The 15948-nt window shown below is 44.2% G+C and overlaps 1 protein-coding gene and 1 long non-coding RNA gene across 2 annotated transcripts; both read right to left on the bottom strand.

Moving 5' to 3' along the window:
* Positions 1 to 7676: 7676 nt before the first annotated feature.
* tob1b (transducer of ERBB2, 1b) lies at positions 7677 to 10928 on the bottom strand. The gene is made up of 2 exons (XM_029527545.1): positions 10721 to 10928; positions 7677 to 9804 (listed from the first exon to the last, which is right to left on the bottom strand). Exon 2 carries the CDS (start codon positions 9637 to 9639, stop codon positions 8632 to 8634), a length of 1008 nt encoding a protein of 335 aa, XP_029383405.1. The 5' UTR covers positions 9640 to 9804; positions 10721 to 10928; the 3' UTR covers positions 7677 to 8631.
* Positions 10929 to 12359: 1431 nt separating this feature from the next.
* On the bottom strand, positions 12360 to 15731 carry LOC115060278 (uncharacterized). Its single transcript, XR_003842255.1, has 3 exons — positions 15557 to 15731; positions 15333 to 15449; positions 12360 to 13389 (listed from the first exon to the last, which is right to left on the bottom strand). It is a non-coding gene; the product is annotated as an uncharacterized LOC115060278 (long non-coding RNA).
* Positions 15732 to 15948: the final 217 nt, after the last annotated feature.

Below are 15948 nucleotides of genomic sequence, written 5' to 3'. Positions count from 1 at the left end.
GAAAAAGATCCAGATACTTTTTTCTCCGTGTTTGAGCGAGTGCTCTGATGTGGAACACACTCTGTTTTTACAAGAATTACTTCTACAGTTTAATCGCTGGTGTTCTGCATCAGAAGTTGAGTTTTCAGGAATTGTGTGATTTAGTGTTTCTTGAGCAATTTAAACACTTTGTACCAGATAGGTTTGCTACTTATTTAACTGAACACAAGGTTAGAAGACCCCAGGAAGCCGCTCCTTTAATTTTTACATTTTAGAGATGTTGTGAATTTTTATATTTTCTTTAGCCATGCAGCTTGACTCTTCCTCTTGCATTTGCCCCTTTCACTCAAGTCGAATGGCTTCTGATACATGTGTAAATTACATGAAAAAACGTTTGTTTATTTTTTCTACATTTAAGTGCATCAGAAGGGTGGACACTGCCGAGAGGCTTTCATCGACCTTCACAGCAACCATCTGAAGCTGATGTTACTCCAGCTGACAGATTTCCCAGCAGCACTTGCTCCTGAGGTGCCCTAAAAATGGCACAGATGCGAATCTTTCCATTCCGCCTTGACCTTTCACTGAATATCGTGTAGCGCATCAGAATGCCATTTACTGTCTGGACTGGTGAAATATTTAAACCATGGTCGAAGCAATTCAAAGTGCAGCACCTTCTCCTCGCCTCTCTCTGAGAAATACACGGCAGAGCAGACTGAGTAGAATATATTTTGATGTGGGCCATAAATGAAACATGGAGGCGATGAAGCACCAGCAGGGGCAACAAAGAGCGTTTTTGGTCGAATCTGTCCTGTTCTTTAAATACTTCACATCTGTTTCCTCGTCACTTCTTACCTGTCAGGACCAAAGACAAGAGCAAGGTAAGAGTTTTTACTGTCAACACACAAAAAGGGCTAAACTGCAGTAACACTCTTGGGCATATGTAAACATACATACACATCCCTTCTTTTAGCACTTTATTAGCAACTCCTTAGCGCCTGCTTATTCATGCAGACAAATATGTGGCAGCACTTCAGTGTTTGAGCTCAGCCGCTGAGTTTAAATGTGACTCTCGGATTCTGATTGTCACACATTATTAAAAGTTTGAGAAGCTGCTGATTACCTGCATTTTCAAAATTGAGCCATGACAAAAAATATATAAAACATGAAAATATCCGATGAAAAAGTCATCAAACCCAGTAGTCTGAGAGTTAACAAAACAAAGCAACCCCTTCAATTCTTTAATTGCACATTTTTTTCTTGCAATCATAACTACCCCTTAGACCACCAAAGACACATCTGCCTTTGTGCACATCTGCAAATTTAACATGTGGTGATCATCTTCATGTAAGCAAAGGGGCCTTCACTCTGTGTTAGGTACCCTGGGAGTCTGTGATCGCCCATGGTTCCTTTGAACCCTGACACTGAACAGAGCAATGCTCGCCATGTGTGGTAAAATCCAAAGCCTTGACACACTGACAGTGTCTGTTCAGGTATAACCGACAGACATAACAATGCTTTGCGGCCTGTTTCTCATAGGAAATTCTTTTTACTAATCAGGTGAGTCATAAAGGGGAAAATTGGCTCTGACTTCTGGATCATGTGTTTTAAAATTGTTTATTTCTCTCTGCAAAACACTGAGCATGGTGAGCAAACCGTGTTGACACTTCAATTTTTCCAAACCCACCTCTGCTGAGCGTGAGAAGCAAGTGACATTGCTCTCACAGTTTAACTGATTAATGAGTGAAATTCCTCCCACATGACTTAAAGGTCTACTAAACACTGGGACCACATACTAGTGCCTTATCTGCCTCAGGATAGGACACACAATAGAAAGTCTGCACAACACATTAGCAGTTTAAGGGCCTGGTGCTTTGGTGTTTCTGTTCTTCCTCCGTCACTCTGTATCACTGCTGTAATGTGTGGCTGAAAGTTAGCCTGGTCCTGGAGTGGCCCAGACAAGCGCAGCGTTATCTCTTTGCTGCAGAGGCTGGAGCACTTACACAAAAACATCCACACATGCAGGCAGAGATTAGAGAGGAGGCTGCGCCTGGGCTTCCTATTATTACGGCAGAGGTTTATGGTCAGAAAGAGCTGCAGGGAATCACAGAGATTAAATTGCACAGAAGGAGAACATCGCATACAGAAAAAAAATTCCCAGGCCCTGGGGAGAGTGATGGGAGTTGAAAATAGAGGGGGAGCGGAGCGGAGCGGAGAGAGAGATGTATAACACCAAAGTCATCTCCATCACACTCCTCGTGTCCTCACGCACACCACAAAAAGGGCCTCGCTCAAGTGATGCGGTCACAAAAATAAGACAAACATACCACATCACAAGCAGACCTCAGAGAGTATTTAAAGGTACAGATGCCGTCCTGCAGGCTCTAAAACGCCCTAGTGGATTAAAGGAGCAATCCAGCTCTCTTCAATCTCAACCTGCTCCTGCAGAGGTTTAGTCTCAATGGCATATCACTAATATGCTCCTTGTTCTGCCCATCAGCAGCAGCTGACTCAGTGATGCATGCCATTGATGTTATCTGTAATGCTGTATCAGAGACCAGAGCAGACTTAATAGAATTCTCCACTGAATACTTCAGAAGCATTTACATAACAGGGTATCAGGATGCATATCTTAGGGTACAGTTTTATTTTTATATTCATCTGACACTGAGTTCGCTCCAATGTCTCCTGCTGTGGAAAAGGCAGAAGCTCCTCCACAGTAGGAAACACCTGTGGGAGCCTCATCATTAAAGGTCCTAGATTTATTACATGGGCCTCATTTGGCAGCCACGTCCTGCTGCTTCAGCCTGTACCACCATGAAGAGGTGAAGAATGTGTTGTCATGGTTGCATGGTTTATTGTAGTAGGCAGAATAACATTGGTCTCTTTCCCACCTCTGTTTCTCTTGTTTTTCCTTTAGACATGCTCTTCCAGCTCCTCTTCATACCTTTGAATTCCCGCCCTGATTCCTCAAAAGGTCACTCATTCCTCGGAGGTTTTACGCCAGCACAGGTTGTGATGCAGGTGGAGGAGGAAAGAATTGTTCCATGCCGTATTGGTGTACGCTGCTGCTATGAGTAGGAGGGGGTTGGGATGGTGTGAGAGGCGAGGATTCTCCTGTGATGACGCAGAAACCGTGCAGGCCTATTTTTAAACCTACTGAAGTGTGCTGTAACCTTCAACCAAAACAAACAGAGCAGAGTGCCTCCTACTCAAAGGCCCACAGGGCCACAGTGAAATACAGATGATGACGGCACGTTGCTGAGATGTGGAGCTTTGAGGTTGGATGATTGTCTGGCTGAGAACAGGAACAGAGCTGAGCAGATGATCCCACTAAAATGACTTGGCAGCACTTGAAAGCAACGACTGACAGAGGTTCGGTCCTGGCCCAACGCAAAACAGCCTGAATCGATTAGAGCCTCAGCTCTTCCTGGATGAAGCCCTGCGGTATCCTCCAACTCTTCTTCTCTATCCTTCAGCGAAATGAGATTTTGAGCTGCAGATGTGTTTCCGTTCATGCAGTGCTATCTGTGGCCTCTCTAGTGTCATTGTCGCACACTACGTTGCCAAGCTTGAGGACCAGGAACAGGTGTCATACCCACTTCCTGTCCTTCATGGCATCCCACCCTTAATATAAACCTGATCTGCAGGCACCTGTCCACAATCTGGAACAGGCTGGAAACGAATGTAATATTCGCTCCTCTGTTCTGACCTCTAAAACCCCTGGTATCAACTACTATCCAAAACAGACAAGACCTCCGGCTCTCTCGCTGCCTCCTGGTATCATTCCATCTCTGCTGCACGCCCGTAGCACACATGCGATCATCAGCACGTTGGGATGACTCACTGTGACCTGCCCTCTTCCTGGTTAACACTGTATTCACCACATTCACCACATTTTGCATGAATGTGTTCAAAGTGTTGGATCACCAGACAGTTGATTCATCTGCCTTTCAGCTTGAGTTAGTAAAAGTGAAGATGTGACTTGAAACGACAAGCAATCTGTGATCCTGATAAAAAGCTGTCATCAGGATGTTTATGGAGGTAGAGGACCGCGCCTTAGCACATCACTGTAGAACTGTTTCATTTTGAACATTTTGTTGAACACCACTGGTCAGATGAAGGGTTAATGCTATTCTGGTGTCTCCGTATGCTACAGCTAGAAGCTGATTAGCTCATCATAAACACTGAAAATGGGTGGGAACAGCTAACCAGACTGTATAGCTGTGTCGCACACATCTTTAAAAGGATGTGTACTACAAAGGTGTGGTCCACAAATACCACATAGACAGTGACGGCCAAGCTTAAATGGTCTGCAAAGGATTTCTTATTTATCCTGATTTTTTTTGTGGAGGGTTCTCTTTTTCGATGTGATTAATCTTTCGGGTGCATTGAATCTCGGTATAGGCTATTACCGGGGAAACAAAAGAAGTTTTTCACAGCTGCAGCTGAAGGAGCCTTTGAAATTGGACAGCTTTGTCATGCTGCTGTGAAATCAGTCTTAAAATTTCAAATTACCTTCGAAGAGTGAGACCCCTGAATTGAGATACGGGCTATGATTGAAATCATTCACTCACTCTCTCCTCAGCATGAAGACAACAAATTGACCTCATCTGTGAAATGAAGAAGATGCACAGACACTCAGGTCATTTTCTCTGCACTGTTTTCTTCCTGTATGAGTGTAAAGCATGATGGTACATATCACTATTTGTACACTAGTTTTCATGATGTATTGTAGGATGCTCTGAAGCCACTATATAAGGAATAATAATAGAGGAACAGAAAGTGATTTAAGACGCAGCACATCTATTTTCTTGGCAAGGGGAAGTTGCCAGGCAACCAGCAGAGTCTGGGAAGTGACAGCTTCCAGCTAAGAAATATTGTTTGAAATGACCTCCACGACATCCCAACACAGACCAACAAACTACATCCGCTGTTACCTGTGGTCAGATGTAGGCTGTGACTTCAATTGTGACTCTGTAGCAACCATTTACCTTAATATGGGGCTTGAACACAAGGGGAAATGGGCACCTCTATCTCACTTCTCAGGCATTTCATTTGCACTAAAAATGAAGGAAAAAACAACCAGACGTCATCATTATAAGCTAACCATGTGTGATGGAGATGGGAATTGCAATTATCTCCTCTTGTGTCCAAGTGATCCTTTATGATGAGCTGTTAGCATTCAAATGTTCACTCTGATCTATTTTAACCAGTTTTGTTTCCTTGTACCTGTGCTGTCAGGTTAGCTGCTCACACTCTTCATGCTAAGCTCAGCTACCTGTCTGCTTTCTGTACGAACGTGACAGTAGCATTCCTTTAAAAGGAGGTTTTAATGACTATGTGAGACATCAGAGCCATACTCTGCTGCTGTAGATTTCTTCTCATCACCTTCAAACAGGCTTCTGAGCAAAATAGTTCCTGCATGCAAAAGTCAGAAGTGTTTGTGTGTGTGTGCATGCGTGTGCGTGTGTGAGTGCTTAGTAGGAGGAGAGCTCACTCTGGAACAGACAAGATGGAGTCACAGCAAGACAACACCCAACACCTTGGGAGTCTCCCAGCTGGTGTGACACTGGACCATCTGTGGGCCTGTTTACACTGAGCTGAGGTGGTCATGTGGAACCTTGTGTGTGTGTGTGTGTGTGTACTGTGAGGCATGAGCAACTGAAGAGCAACAATTTGTGCTGAGGACTGAATCCTTTCTGTGATGGACCGACACCATTCATCAGAGCAGTGAACAGGACCGGAGTGGATCTGCGGCTCAGATCATCTGACCATGGTCACCCAATGAGGAAACCTGTAGCCTCCGGATGTGGATCTGACCTGATGACCAGATGCTCCTCCTCTCACGTGACACTGCTTCTGCCACAACTGTTTTAGATCTGAATGTGTTTAAGGAGAGAGAATCACAACTCGCTGAAATCACTTTCCCCTCTAATCCTCTTGAGCTGCTCCCACAAGCTCTACAGGAATTAACGTGCTGTGATGGGTAGGCTGACCTGAGATTCAGATTTCATGACCAGATACAAAGGCAGACATGGACTGAGGACTGTGGCTCCAGTACCACAGAGTAAAAATGCTATATTATTCCTACAGCCAATATAAGACATACTTATATTTGCCTACAATGTGTTGGTAATGCTGATGCATCAGTGTATAAGAAATGACTGCAGTCCAGTGGTAGCTCTCACACCACAAGGCCACAGGAGGAAGAAGCGGACTTTTATCTAATCTTTGTTTCTTTTTTTTTTTTAATTAAGCAAAAGATAATTATAGTTTAGGTGAAGCAGCCTCAGAGGATCAGTAGGGAAGTCAGGCTTTGCTGGAAGTGATAAGAGCTTTTGTCTTTACTAAGATTTAATAAGATCTTTAAATTGACAATGTTCATGTGAAACTTAATTACAGTGGTAAATAAATGTGGTGAAAGTAAAGAGAAAGGAAAAGGAAATAGAGTGTAATAAAGTGCCTCATGCCCAAAGATGCCACCATGTAAATATAGTTATATCACTATAAATTACATATTATATTATGTAATATTATATATTAAATTTGTGTTTATAAGAGCCTAGTAAGAGTACGAGTACTTAATATTTAAGTTTTACCTGACCAGGCCCTGAAGACTGATTAACAACATCTGGAGCACAGGGATCAATCAGACACCGACTTTATCTTAAAGGTCTCAGGACCCACAGTGTGCTTTAATCATGTCATTGTCCGAGTGTGTCCGAAGTGTTGCCATCAGACATGTACTGTGAAAAGTGTTAATGTGCCACTATAAATAATAGTCCCTCAGATGCATCAGTCCAGTAACAGTGGCTTGCAACACTGCAGTGGATTTAACAGCAGCAACGTGACACTGTTGTAAAGGGCACTTCTGTATTTTGCTTCCCACTGGGTCAGGTGCTGCAGAGCAGTAATGTCACTTCTAAAACAGGCTCAAGTCCACCATGAGGAGGAGGAGTCACGGATGAAGACAAACAGTAGCTACTTCCTACTCAGACAGTTCTAAATGTGCTTATGTATTTTCTGAGTTAAGCTGCTGGCGCTTTTGATTCTGTTGATCTTTGCGTCACAAGATAAGAGATGACCGCACATACACACACACACACTGTCTCTGACATCATGCAAGACAACAGCACATACCACCCCGAGATAACCACAGGATGGACATGAAGTCTGACAGATCAATAATTCTTGCTCTCCTAACAACTGCAGCATCGCAGTGCCTCACCACTGAGAAATGAGCTCCACCATCAGACCTTTCACACCCACAGGTAATCAGCTCCAGGCCTCATGGCTGCCAACTGTCCCTAAACAAAATCTTCCTGCATTTGGAACCTAAAAGATTTGTTCATTATTGAACTAATAAGGGGTGCGCTTTGTTCTGTATTTTTAGCAAGTTCATGTTAGTCGATTTTTATTGCAATGAAACTCTGTGGCTGGCCACTGCTAACTCTGCGCCTGTCTGGAATAAGCCTCTTCACCAATGAAACAGCCCTGTCGCTATAGCTACGAAAATCCCCCCACACACAAAATTAAATCCTGCCCCTTGTTTCAACTTGAGGAAGTTAGCAATCCTACACAGGATCCACCCGACTGTTACTTGCTCAAGTTGACCACAAAGGGAAGAGAGAGTGAGGGGGGGGGGGAAGAGAAAAAAAAAAAAAAAAAAAAAGCCAATAATTGCATCTTTTCACAGATCATGTTTCAACTGGAGTTTATTTTATTAAAAAGACCAGGGTGCAAATATGAAATTAAAAAAAATAAAGACAAGCATATAATTTTTTAAGCATTTAATACAAACTTAATATAAACTATTTCAGTCCCTCTTGACATGTAAGACACTGACTCAAAATACTTTGTTATACTGTATTTTATCAAGTATTGCACAATGTAGGTACAAAATTAATATTCATACGATTACATTTTGTCCATAGTATAGCAAAATCTTTTTCACCTCTTAACAGAAAATACAATTCATCTTTCAGAAAAAGCAAATATTCCTACACTTGAACTCCACCACTAAGGAATACTCTGTACACAGTCTGCAGAATATTTCAGTGTTTTTTTAAAGATGGATTTCTTTAACAATTATCTTAAAAAAAGAAAAAAGAAAAGGGAGAAAAAAAAAAAAAAAGAAAAAAAAAAGCCGCTGCAGCCATCACAGATCACTGGAGTAGTAAAAAGATATAAATGCAACACCATGTCATAGAAACAATATATACTCTGATATCTTACAAACTCTGTACTAAATTAAATTATACAATTAGAAAAAGACCAAGTAACCCACTTAGTGCCAATTCATAAAAATTAGCCTTGTCTTACCACCTGTAAAATACTGTAAGAGGCCAAAACTTTAAGCTTGTATTCTCTCTTTTTTTGTATTTTCTCAACATAGTAAAAAATTTTGTGCTTGGTTGGCAAAAGGAAAAAGAAAAACAATGATGCATGTTGAGTTGAAGTAAGCTTGGATGTGTTTGTACAACAAGCTTTGAGTAGAAACAAACTCAAGGGGGCACAGTAGAAACACCCTTGGGCACATGCGCTTGACTGACTAGACACTACATCCTTGAAAGTCCGGTTCCTAAGTGTGCGTTTTTGTTTTTCCTTCTCTTTGAGCCACCATCATTCATAAATAACATTGTGATGATGAGTTTAATTAGCCATGACAGGCTGGAATTGCTGGTTAGAATACTGCATGTTGCTCAGACTGAAGTTGAGGCCATCCATTAGAGACTTGTCGTTGAGGCTTCCATAAGCTGCAAACATGTCAAAGGCATTGTTGTACTGCAGGGGGCCGAGGCCTAGGGAGCCCTCTCCAGGGAACGCAGTTCCAGGGCTGGCCTGGGCCTGGAGGCTGGGGAACACAAACTCCTTGGCATTAGGGGACAGAGCAGAGGCCTTCTGCTGCTGCTGTTGCTGCTGCCCCAGGCCCAGCCCATACAGTGAGTGCATGGACGTAGAGATGGCTTTCTGCTTCAGTAGGGTGTTGACATTCAGACCCAGGTTATTGGTGGGGGAGGTGCGGGCCACCTTGCTGCTACTGCTGCTGCTGCTATTGTTACCGCGGCCACTGCTCTTCATCTTAGTGGAGCCAAACTTGGTGGCAGCAAAGGTGGCAGTGGTGAAGGTTAAGGGCTGAGTGGAGCGTGGCATTAAGGAGGGGCTCACGGCAGCAGACTGGCCGAAAGGAGGTGAAGGTGAGCTGGACTCTGAGGAAGCCCCGACAGGGTCGCTGATTGGCATGAAGACCTGGGCCTCAGGATTAAAGCTGTTCTTGATCTCTTTGTCCAGCTCTGATCCATTCTCATTGTTATCATCCACATATAGCACCTTTACCGGTCCCTTCTCCCCAATCTGGTAGGAAACCTCAAATGGGTCAATCCACACACTAAGGTCCTGAGGGAGATTATTCCGGACGTCTCCGATGTCCAGCCCGCTTTCTTTGGCTGCCTGCTCCACCACAGGATCCACCTTCTCCCCTACATGGATGCACCTGAACCCTGAACCTTTGTATGGCTTATCTGGATACCAGTGGCCTTCATATTTTTTCTTCAGCTGCCTCTCGAGCTCTTCACCAAAGATATTCACACGTCGTCGAGGGAGTTTGTTGTATAAATAGGAAATAATAAAGTTGAGTGCTACTTGAATTTCAAGCTGCATAGCTGCTTCAGTGGCGAGAGAGATTCTTTTTCCGTCACAGAGTTGCTTGCACTGGGCGTTGCAAAAACCTCCAAAGCAGCAGTGACCAGTGTGAGGGAACAACTCGGATTGAGAACTTGTTGCCTAACAGAATATCCTTCCTGCAGCAGCGTTGGAGTCCCGATCCTGGAAGAAAGACAAAACAAACAAACAAACAAAAAAAAAAAAAAAAAAAAAAACAACACTGAATGTCTGATGCCAAAATAAAGCTAGGACTACCAAACACCTTTTTAATGGTTGACATGTCAGCTGTATTACCTGCTCACCCCACACTGCAGGCGGTACAATATCATCTGCTATAAATAAACACGGGCTCCGGCCGGTGTCCGCTGCGGTCTGACGTGCCAGAGAAACGCATCGGTTGACCTCTGCGGAGGGCGGCGGGGCCGACGGAAACTGTCAGCGGCCATAAAGGCTTTTCAACTGGCTCGTTTAGGTTCACGGACATGTTGACGCAGGTCTCCTGATTTTTTTTTTTCCCCCCTCCTGTAGTGTTTTCCCGTGCACCGGCGGAGCCACCGTAGGTATCGCAGCCTGCTGTTACATAACCATCATTCAAAGTCTAACCACGGCCAGAAACCCCCACCGGCTCACTGACGCGACGACGTCAGGAAAAACAGAAAAAAAAGAAAAGGAAAAAAAAAAAATAAGACTTCATTATCGGCTCCGATAAAACGGACCCAACTAGCAGGCTTAGCATTAGCTGGCCACATTAGTGAATGGGGTGTGAGCAGAAGTGTAGCAGGCTCGCTATCTTGACGACGCATACCGATTATGATTAGCTCTAATCAGCTGCAGATCCACGGACCGCTTCGGGAAGCTAACGTCCATATAAACGACGACACAATACGACAACTGCTACAACCTGAAACGACGACCGTGTCGATCGATAGCAGGCTACGTAGCATTTTAATGAGCTAGGTGGCTTCAGCCTGTAAGACTACTCTCCTGAGAAACCGCCGACGGCCACACGGATACGTTACTTCAGTTAATGTAGGGTCCCACTAACGGCAATGGCGACGTTACTTTAATATTGACTTACATGGAAATTCACAGTAGGTCCTTCCTGCAGCAGACACGGTCCGCTCCGACAGCTCCACGGCCTTTAGAAACGTCTTCTGACGGCGACACAAGATGGTTTTTGTCGAATTAGTGTGTCTGTTGTGGTCCAGGCGGTTTTTCCTCTGTGGGGTTCAGTTGAATCTGGACTGACAGGAGACCAAGCTAACCCCCCCACAGCCTGGGAGTTTTACAACTCTGCCCTTTAAAACTTGGGCTGCTTTGTTTTTATAGTACCCCTCCGCCACGGACATGGAGGAGGTGGTGATGCGGCTCGCAGAGGTCAACACCCAGTGATGTGTTTCTATTGACTACGCGATGACGCAGCCGCCGCTGATTGGACGAGCTCAGGCTCAATCAGCTGGAGGGTTCTATTTACGGTAGTGCTTCGCCTTTCATGTGCTTGGGACTATTTCTTAGAGCAGGTTTTTGATATGAAAAAAAAAAAAAACTGGAGGGGGGCTCCTGTTGTTACAGTAAAACATAAATATTTTTGAAGGTTAAGATAAAGAGGTTTGTTCATGTCTGCTTGGCATGATGTCCGTCCCTCTCGAAACTCCTGTGCTCAGAGGTTGTACTCAGTCATACTTCAAACCTGTATATGCACAAGGGGTGTGTTGTGATGATTGTGTTCAGCAGTGTGTGTAATGATTGTTGTCATGACAGCCCTTGGCTCGGCTCCTCCCAGCACAGGGTTAACAGAGGTGGAGTGTCACAGCGGCGGAAGGACACACCTGTCACTGGTTGTATTCCCTGCTCCTCGACAGTGACATTTTGATGTTCCTTCACCCCGTTGTGGCTGTTAAAGCTCAAAGTCCCCCCCCCCACCCCCCTCGGGACAGAGATCCCTGTTTACAGCACAGTTTCCACCCTTTCTTTGACAAAGCGGATGCAATCTCATAATTGCCATCTGTGTAAATGTTGACATTCTTGTCCCTCTGTGTACCTGTGATAAAATTCTCTTCATTATAAGGTCTGTGGACTGTGACTGAATAGTTAGACAACAATCTAGGCTGCTCTCTCCCAGCAGCTGAGCAGTGCAGGGTTTAATCTCTCCCCTGTCAGGCCTAAGGTGTATGACGCCACAGCCTGTTCTTACCTAACATGGACTCCCGCACCGTGTGTTTGCACAATAAATACAATGCCACATGAATTATACAGCTGGGAGGGAGGTGGCAGGGCAAGGGAGGAAGAGGAGGAGGAGGGAAGACAAGCTGTTCTTTGGAGGAGGGGGAAACAGAAGTATTTCCTGACTGAAAAACCCGCTGAATCTGTATGTGTGGTGATTTATAGGAGAGCGGCCTTCAGACTATGTGGAGGGAACAGCAGGGGAGTCAATATCATTTCAGTGGTGTATGTGATTGGTCTGAATCAATAATAATTCATTTAGCGACTCTGTAGTCCAAGTCTCCTCCTCACTGAGTCATGACAGATAGATGGACACATGCTCCAGACTACATTCTTCATCCTGACACAGGCTGTTGAGAATCTTCATTTTATTTCTTTGTCCTCATCATCTCACACACAAAACACACAATTATTTAAATGGCACGGGATTAATACAATAGAAAAATGCACTTGTCAGTGCTAGCGGTGCAAGGTCACTGGAGCCAATCTCAGCTCAAAGTACATTCAACCTGACCTACAACCCAACAGCCATTCACCAAGTAACCTGTGTATGTCGTTGAACTCTGGGGGAAATTTGAATACAAATAAAACACACAAAGTGCAAGGAGAACATTTAACTCTACACAGAAAGAGCCACCAAGCTGTGATGTAAGAAGAAGAGATCATTTTTATTGTGCCTCTAGTGTTACTCATGATACTCATGAACGTGTCTCATACACATTAATAGCAGAAGAAGAATTCAGGTCAATCTGGTTGCTCTGTTTTGTCCCAGGTGACGGGTTTTTGGCCAGTTTCCTGGTCATTCCTCCAGGTGGATAACCAACAGATGACCAACAGATGATGGAACATATTCAGAATATTTCCCAGAAAATGTGATGACAAGAAGAGCAGCATTGAGGGTGTCTTCTCTGTCTTCCTGTGTTCACTGTTCTTCGTTCAGATCACTGCAGGACATTGAGAACAGCAGCTGATTTATACATTAACCTCCCCGTGCCCACAGGGGGGTAATTGTTGTTTATGATAATAACATAGTTAATGTGTAGCTCAGAAACACAACCCAGTGCAGTGAAATGCCTTCAGCTCGTGGTGGAGGGCTGCAGGATGCTGCATGCACAGTGGAGAGCTCTTCCAAACTCCAGATTGGCTCTCAGCGGGGGCTGAGCTGAGTCCCCCCACCACTGAGGAGCTGGTGTGATGGATGACCCGAGTACAAACTAAACACACCATAGGGGCCTTGGAGCTTCACCAAGGCCACCATGGCAGGGCTTTATTTTCCTCACGGAGCAGGAAATGTGTGACTATGACCAAATGTTTCGGTTTGCTCCAGGCTGCCTGACTGTTCCCAGTGCCGTGAGGAAAATTGCTCGCCCTGTCCGTGCAGCGAGTGTTAGTTTTGGCTGTGATGAGGTGAAACAACAGTCCCACGGCAAGCTTCACAATGACCTGCTTGTTGTTCTCCAGCAGCATGGATCTGGTGCATGGTAACAACTCCTGCCTGTTGTTGTGAGTGGGTGTGTCTTGAGCCTGGAGGTAAACACAGATAATGAACTCAGATGTTTCAACACAACCTCTGCAAATTTTTTGAGAAGTCAGTCCACATCGACATTTTTCCTTCTTTCCACCGAGCTGTGAAGTCCTGCTCTTTGCTCCAGTCCCAGATGTGGATTTTAATCTGATTTGTGTAACATCAGGAGCTCAGGGAAGAAGGAGAAGTGAAGAGTAGAATCTGGTCTGGACCCAATGAATTAAGAGGAGCCCGGCTGATGTGGAGCTGCTGTATAATAAAAGCTGCCACTATCTGCTCTCATTTCTTCTGGTTATTTGACGAACACTCAGAACCCGGACTGGTTTATTAATTCCCGGCCTTTCCCGCTGACCTCAGAGTTCAGTGTTTGGACTGAGGATTTCACCTTTTCATGTTTCAGCATGTGGCTCAACTGAAGAATAAAGCTCATACTTTTTTATTACCCTTTTCAATCTCAGGTTATAGCTTCTGGCTGCATTTTTCCTCAAGATGAACAAGTTTAATTCAAAGTTCAGGCCAAAATAAATAAGCTGCAGGTTTTCCACCAGTTCTTCATTAAACCCTGTCCCATGGCCTGAGGACAGATTCACTGATCCCCATGTCTTTATTTCAATATTTTGTACCAGCAGCCAGGAGCAGCAGCATAAATCTGTATGACTGTGAAACAGCTGCAACCTGTTGGACCTTTTAAAGCTACTGTAGAACCTATTCTTTTTTTTAACTGGATCATATGAAAGGGACAGTTGCAGCTTTCATTCTAAACACATCTGTTCTCAGGTTTCACCGCCCCCGCACCCATAGTACACTGAGGTTCTCAGGCCCTGAAAATTGAACATTTTGGAAGCACGGCTGGCTCCATTTCAGTTTGAAAACTGGGGTTGCGTTATATGCTGGACAGCAAAAATGTAGACCTTTGAATACATAATGTATGAATGGGTCAGCCTCGACTACCAGTGGACAAGGCAACAGACAAGTGTAACAGCTGTGGTGCTGTTAAAGTTTTTAATGTTCCTCATTTGTAGTATTTTTTACAACTGAGGATTAACAATCAGTATCCTGTTTACACTGGCTAATACATGCCCTGTGTGTCTTAGGTGTGTTTTTATGGGCATATTCATTTCTGAATTGGAGCTAAAACAGAGACATATATTACTACACAGTTCATGTCTCTCGTGAATTGCAACACTTGAAACAGAAAACAGAAACTTAGTCTCCAGTGTTACTATGATAACAGCCGCAACTTACTTAGGTGTACAAATGTTATGTCATTCTTACTTTAAAGGCACATCTTTCAACATATTTAATAAAGTGTAAATATTCAGGCCGTTGATAAGAGACAAGAAGATTTGAGCTGCCTCAACCTGAACTGGAAACTGTAACTATTGTTTCTGTCCTCCTTCAGGGAGGAATGAAGGAATGACCTGAGGACCTAAACACACTTCTTGTCTTTTTCATCACAGAAACTGGTTCTGTCTGTTGGACTCACTGTTGTGTAACATCCATACAGACACATATGTCTGGCAGAAGCCCCTCTTTAGCGGGACCCCTGATTACATGTACTGTAACTTGCTTCAAACCATTGTCTCCATATGGGACATCTGTAAAATGTAGCATCTACAAATAGAATTTGTCGGCACATGTTCCCTTAATGCTTGGCTAAAGCTAAGTTAACAGAGTTAATCACACTCTCAGCGACCACTCCTTCCTCTCACAATCAACAGCATGATCACATGATCCTGTTTAAGCCTGTTGTGTTTATGTTAGAGCACTAAGAGAAGGGAGGAAACCTCTAAATACCTCAGGCAAAAAGACTGAATGTCACACCTATAAGTTGCACAGGATGGTGGTAGGAGCAATGCTTATCATTATCCTGTCATGCTACTCATTTCCTTAAGTTTAGTTAAGTTAAATGATCCCTCAACAACCACATAAATGAACCTACCATGTTACAACAGCCTCGTCGGCCGAGCCACGCTCTGTTCTTTGATCTGAGAGATGTTCCTTCGGCACAAAAGTGTTGTAGCAGCTGTCTGCAGCTTTTCCTGAGCCACAGTCTAAGCTTTGGAGAAGGAAGAGCTCATTTAGCATTCATAGCAGTTCTATGGTGATAAGAAATTACTGCTGGTTGGAATGTATGACTTCATACACACACACATGCTTCAACACCTGTTCTATTCTTCCTGAAGCTCCAAGGAGTCATGGTGTTTGAGCTGTTAATACAGGACAAGCATTTAGAGTTCAGAAGAGGAGTCCTTGCCTCAGTTCAGGATGAAAGTCTGGGGTGTGCAGGGATCAGGTCCATGCAGCTTCCTCTGAGTTGTTTACAAACGCTGTTGCAGGCAGAAGGCAGCCAGAGAGCTCCTTTCACACCACTGCCAGGAATGCCATTAATATAAGCAGTGGTAATATTTGCCACCACCCTAAGACACACACACACACACACACACACACATACCTGGACAGCTTCTGCCTGCTGAGGAATGAGGTTGTGTTTGTGTAGAATAATAAGTGTATTCAAGCCATGAAGCACCCAGTGGTTTCATATGGGAGCAGTGTCA

This window comes from Echeneis naucrates, chromosome 19, assembly GCF_900963305.1.
Source record: "Echeneis naucrates chromosome 19, fEcheNa1.1, whole genome shotgun sequence".
NCBI lineage: Eukaryota > Metazoa > Chordata > Actinopteri > Carangiformes > Echeneidae > Echeneis > Echeneis naucrates.
Note: the sequence above shows the minus strand (reverse complement) of the source record. Positions and strands in the feature narration are given on the sequence as shown.

What these genes read in the sequence shown, in the direction of transcription:
- tob1b (XM_029527545.1), bottom strand. Translation starts at nt 9,639, where the DNA reads ATGCAGCTTGAAATTCAAGTAGCACTCAACTTTATTATTTCCTATTTA.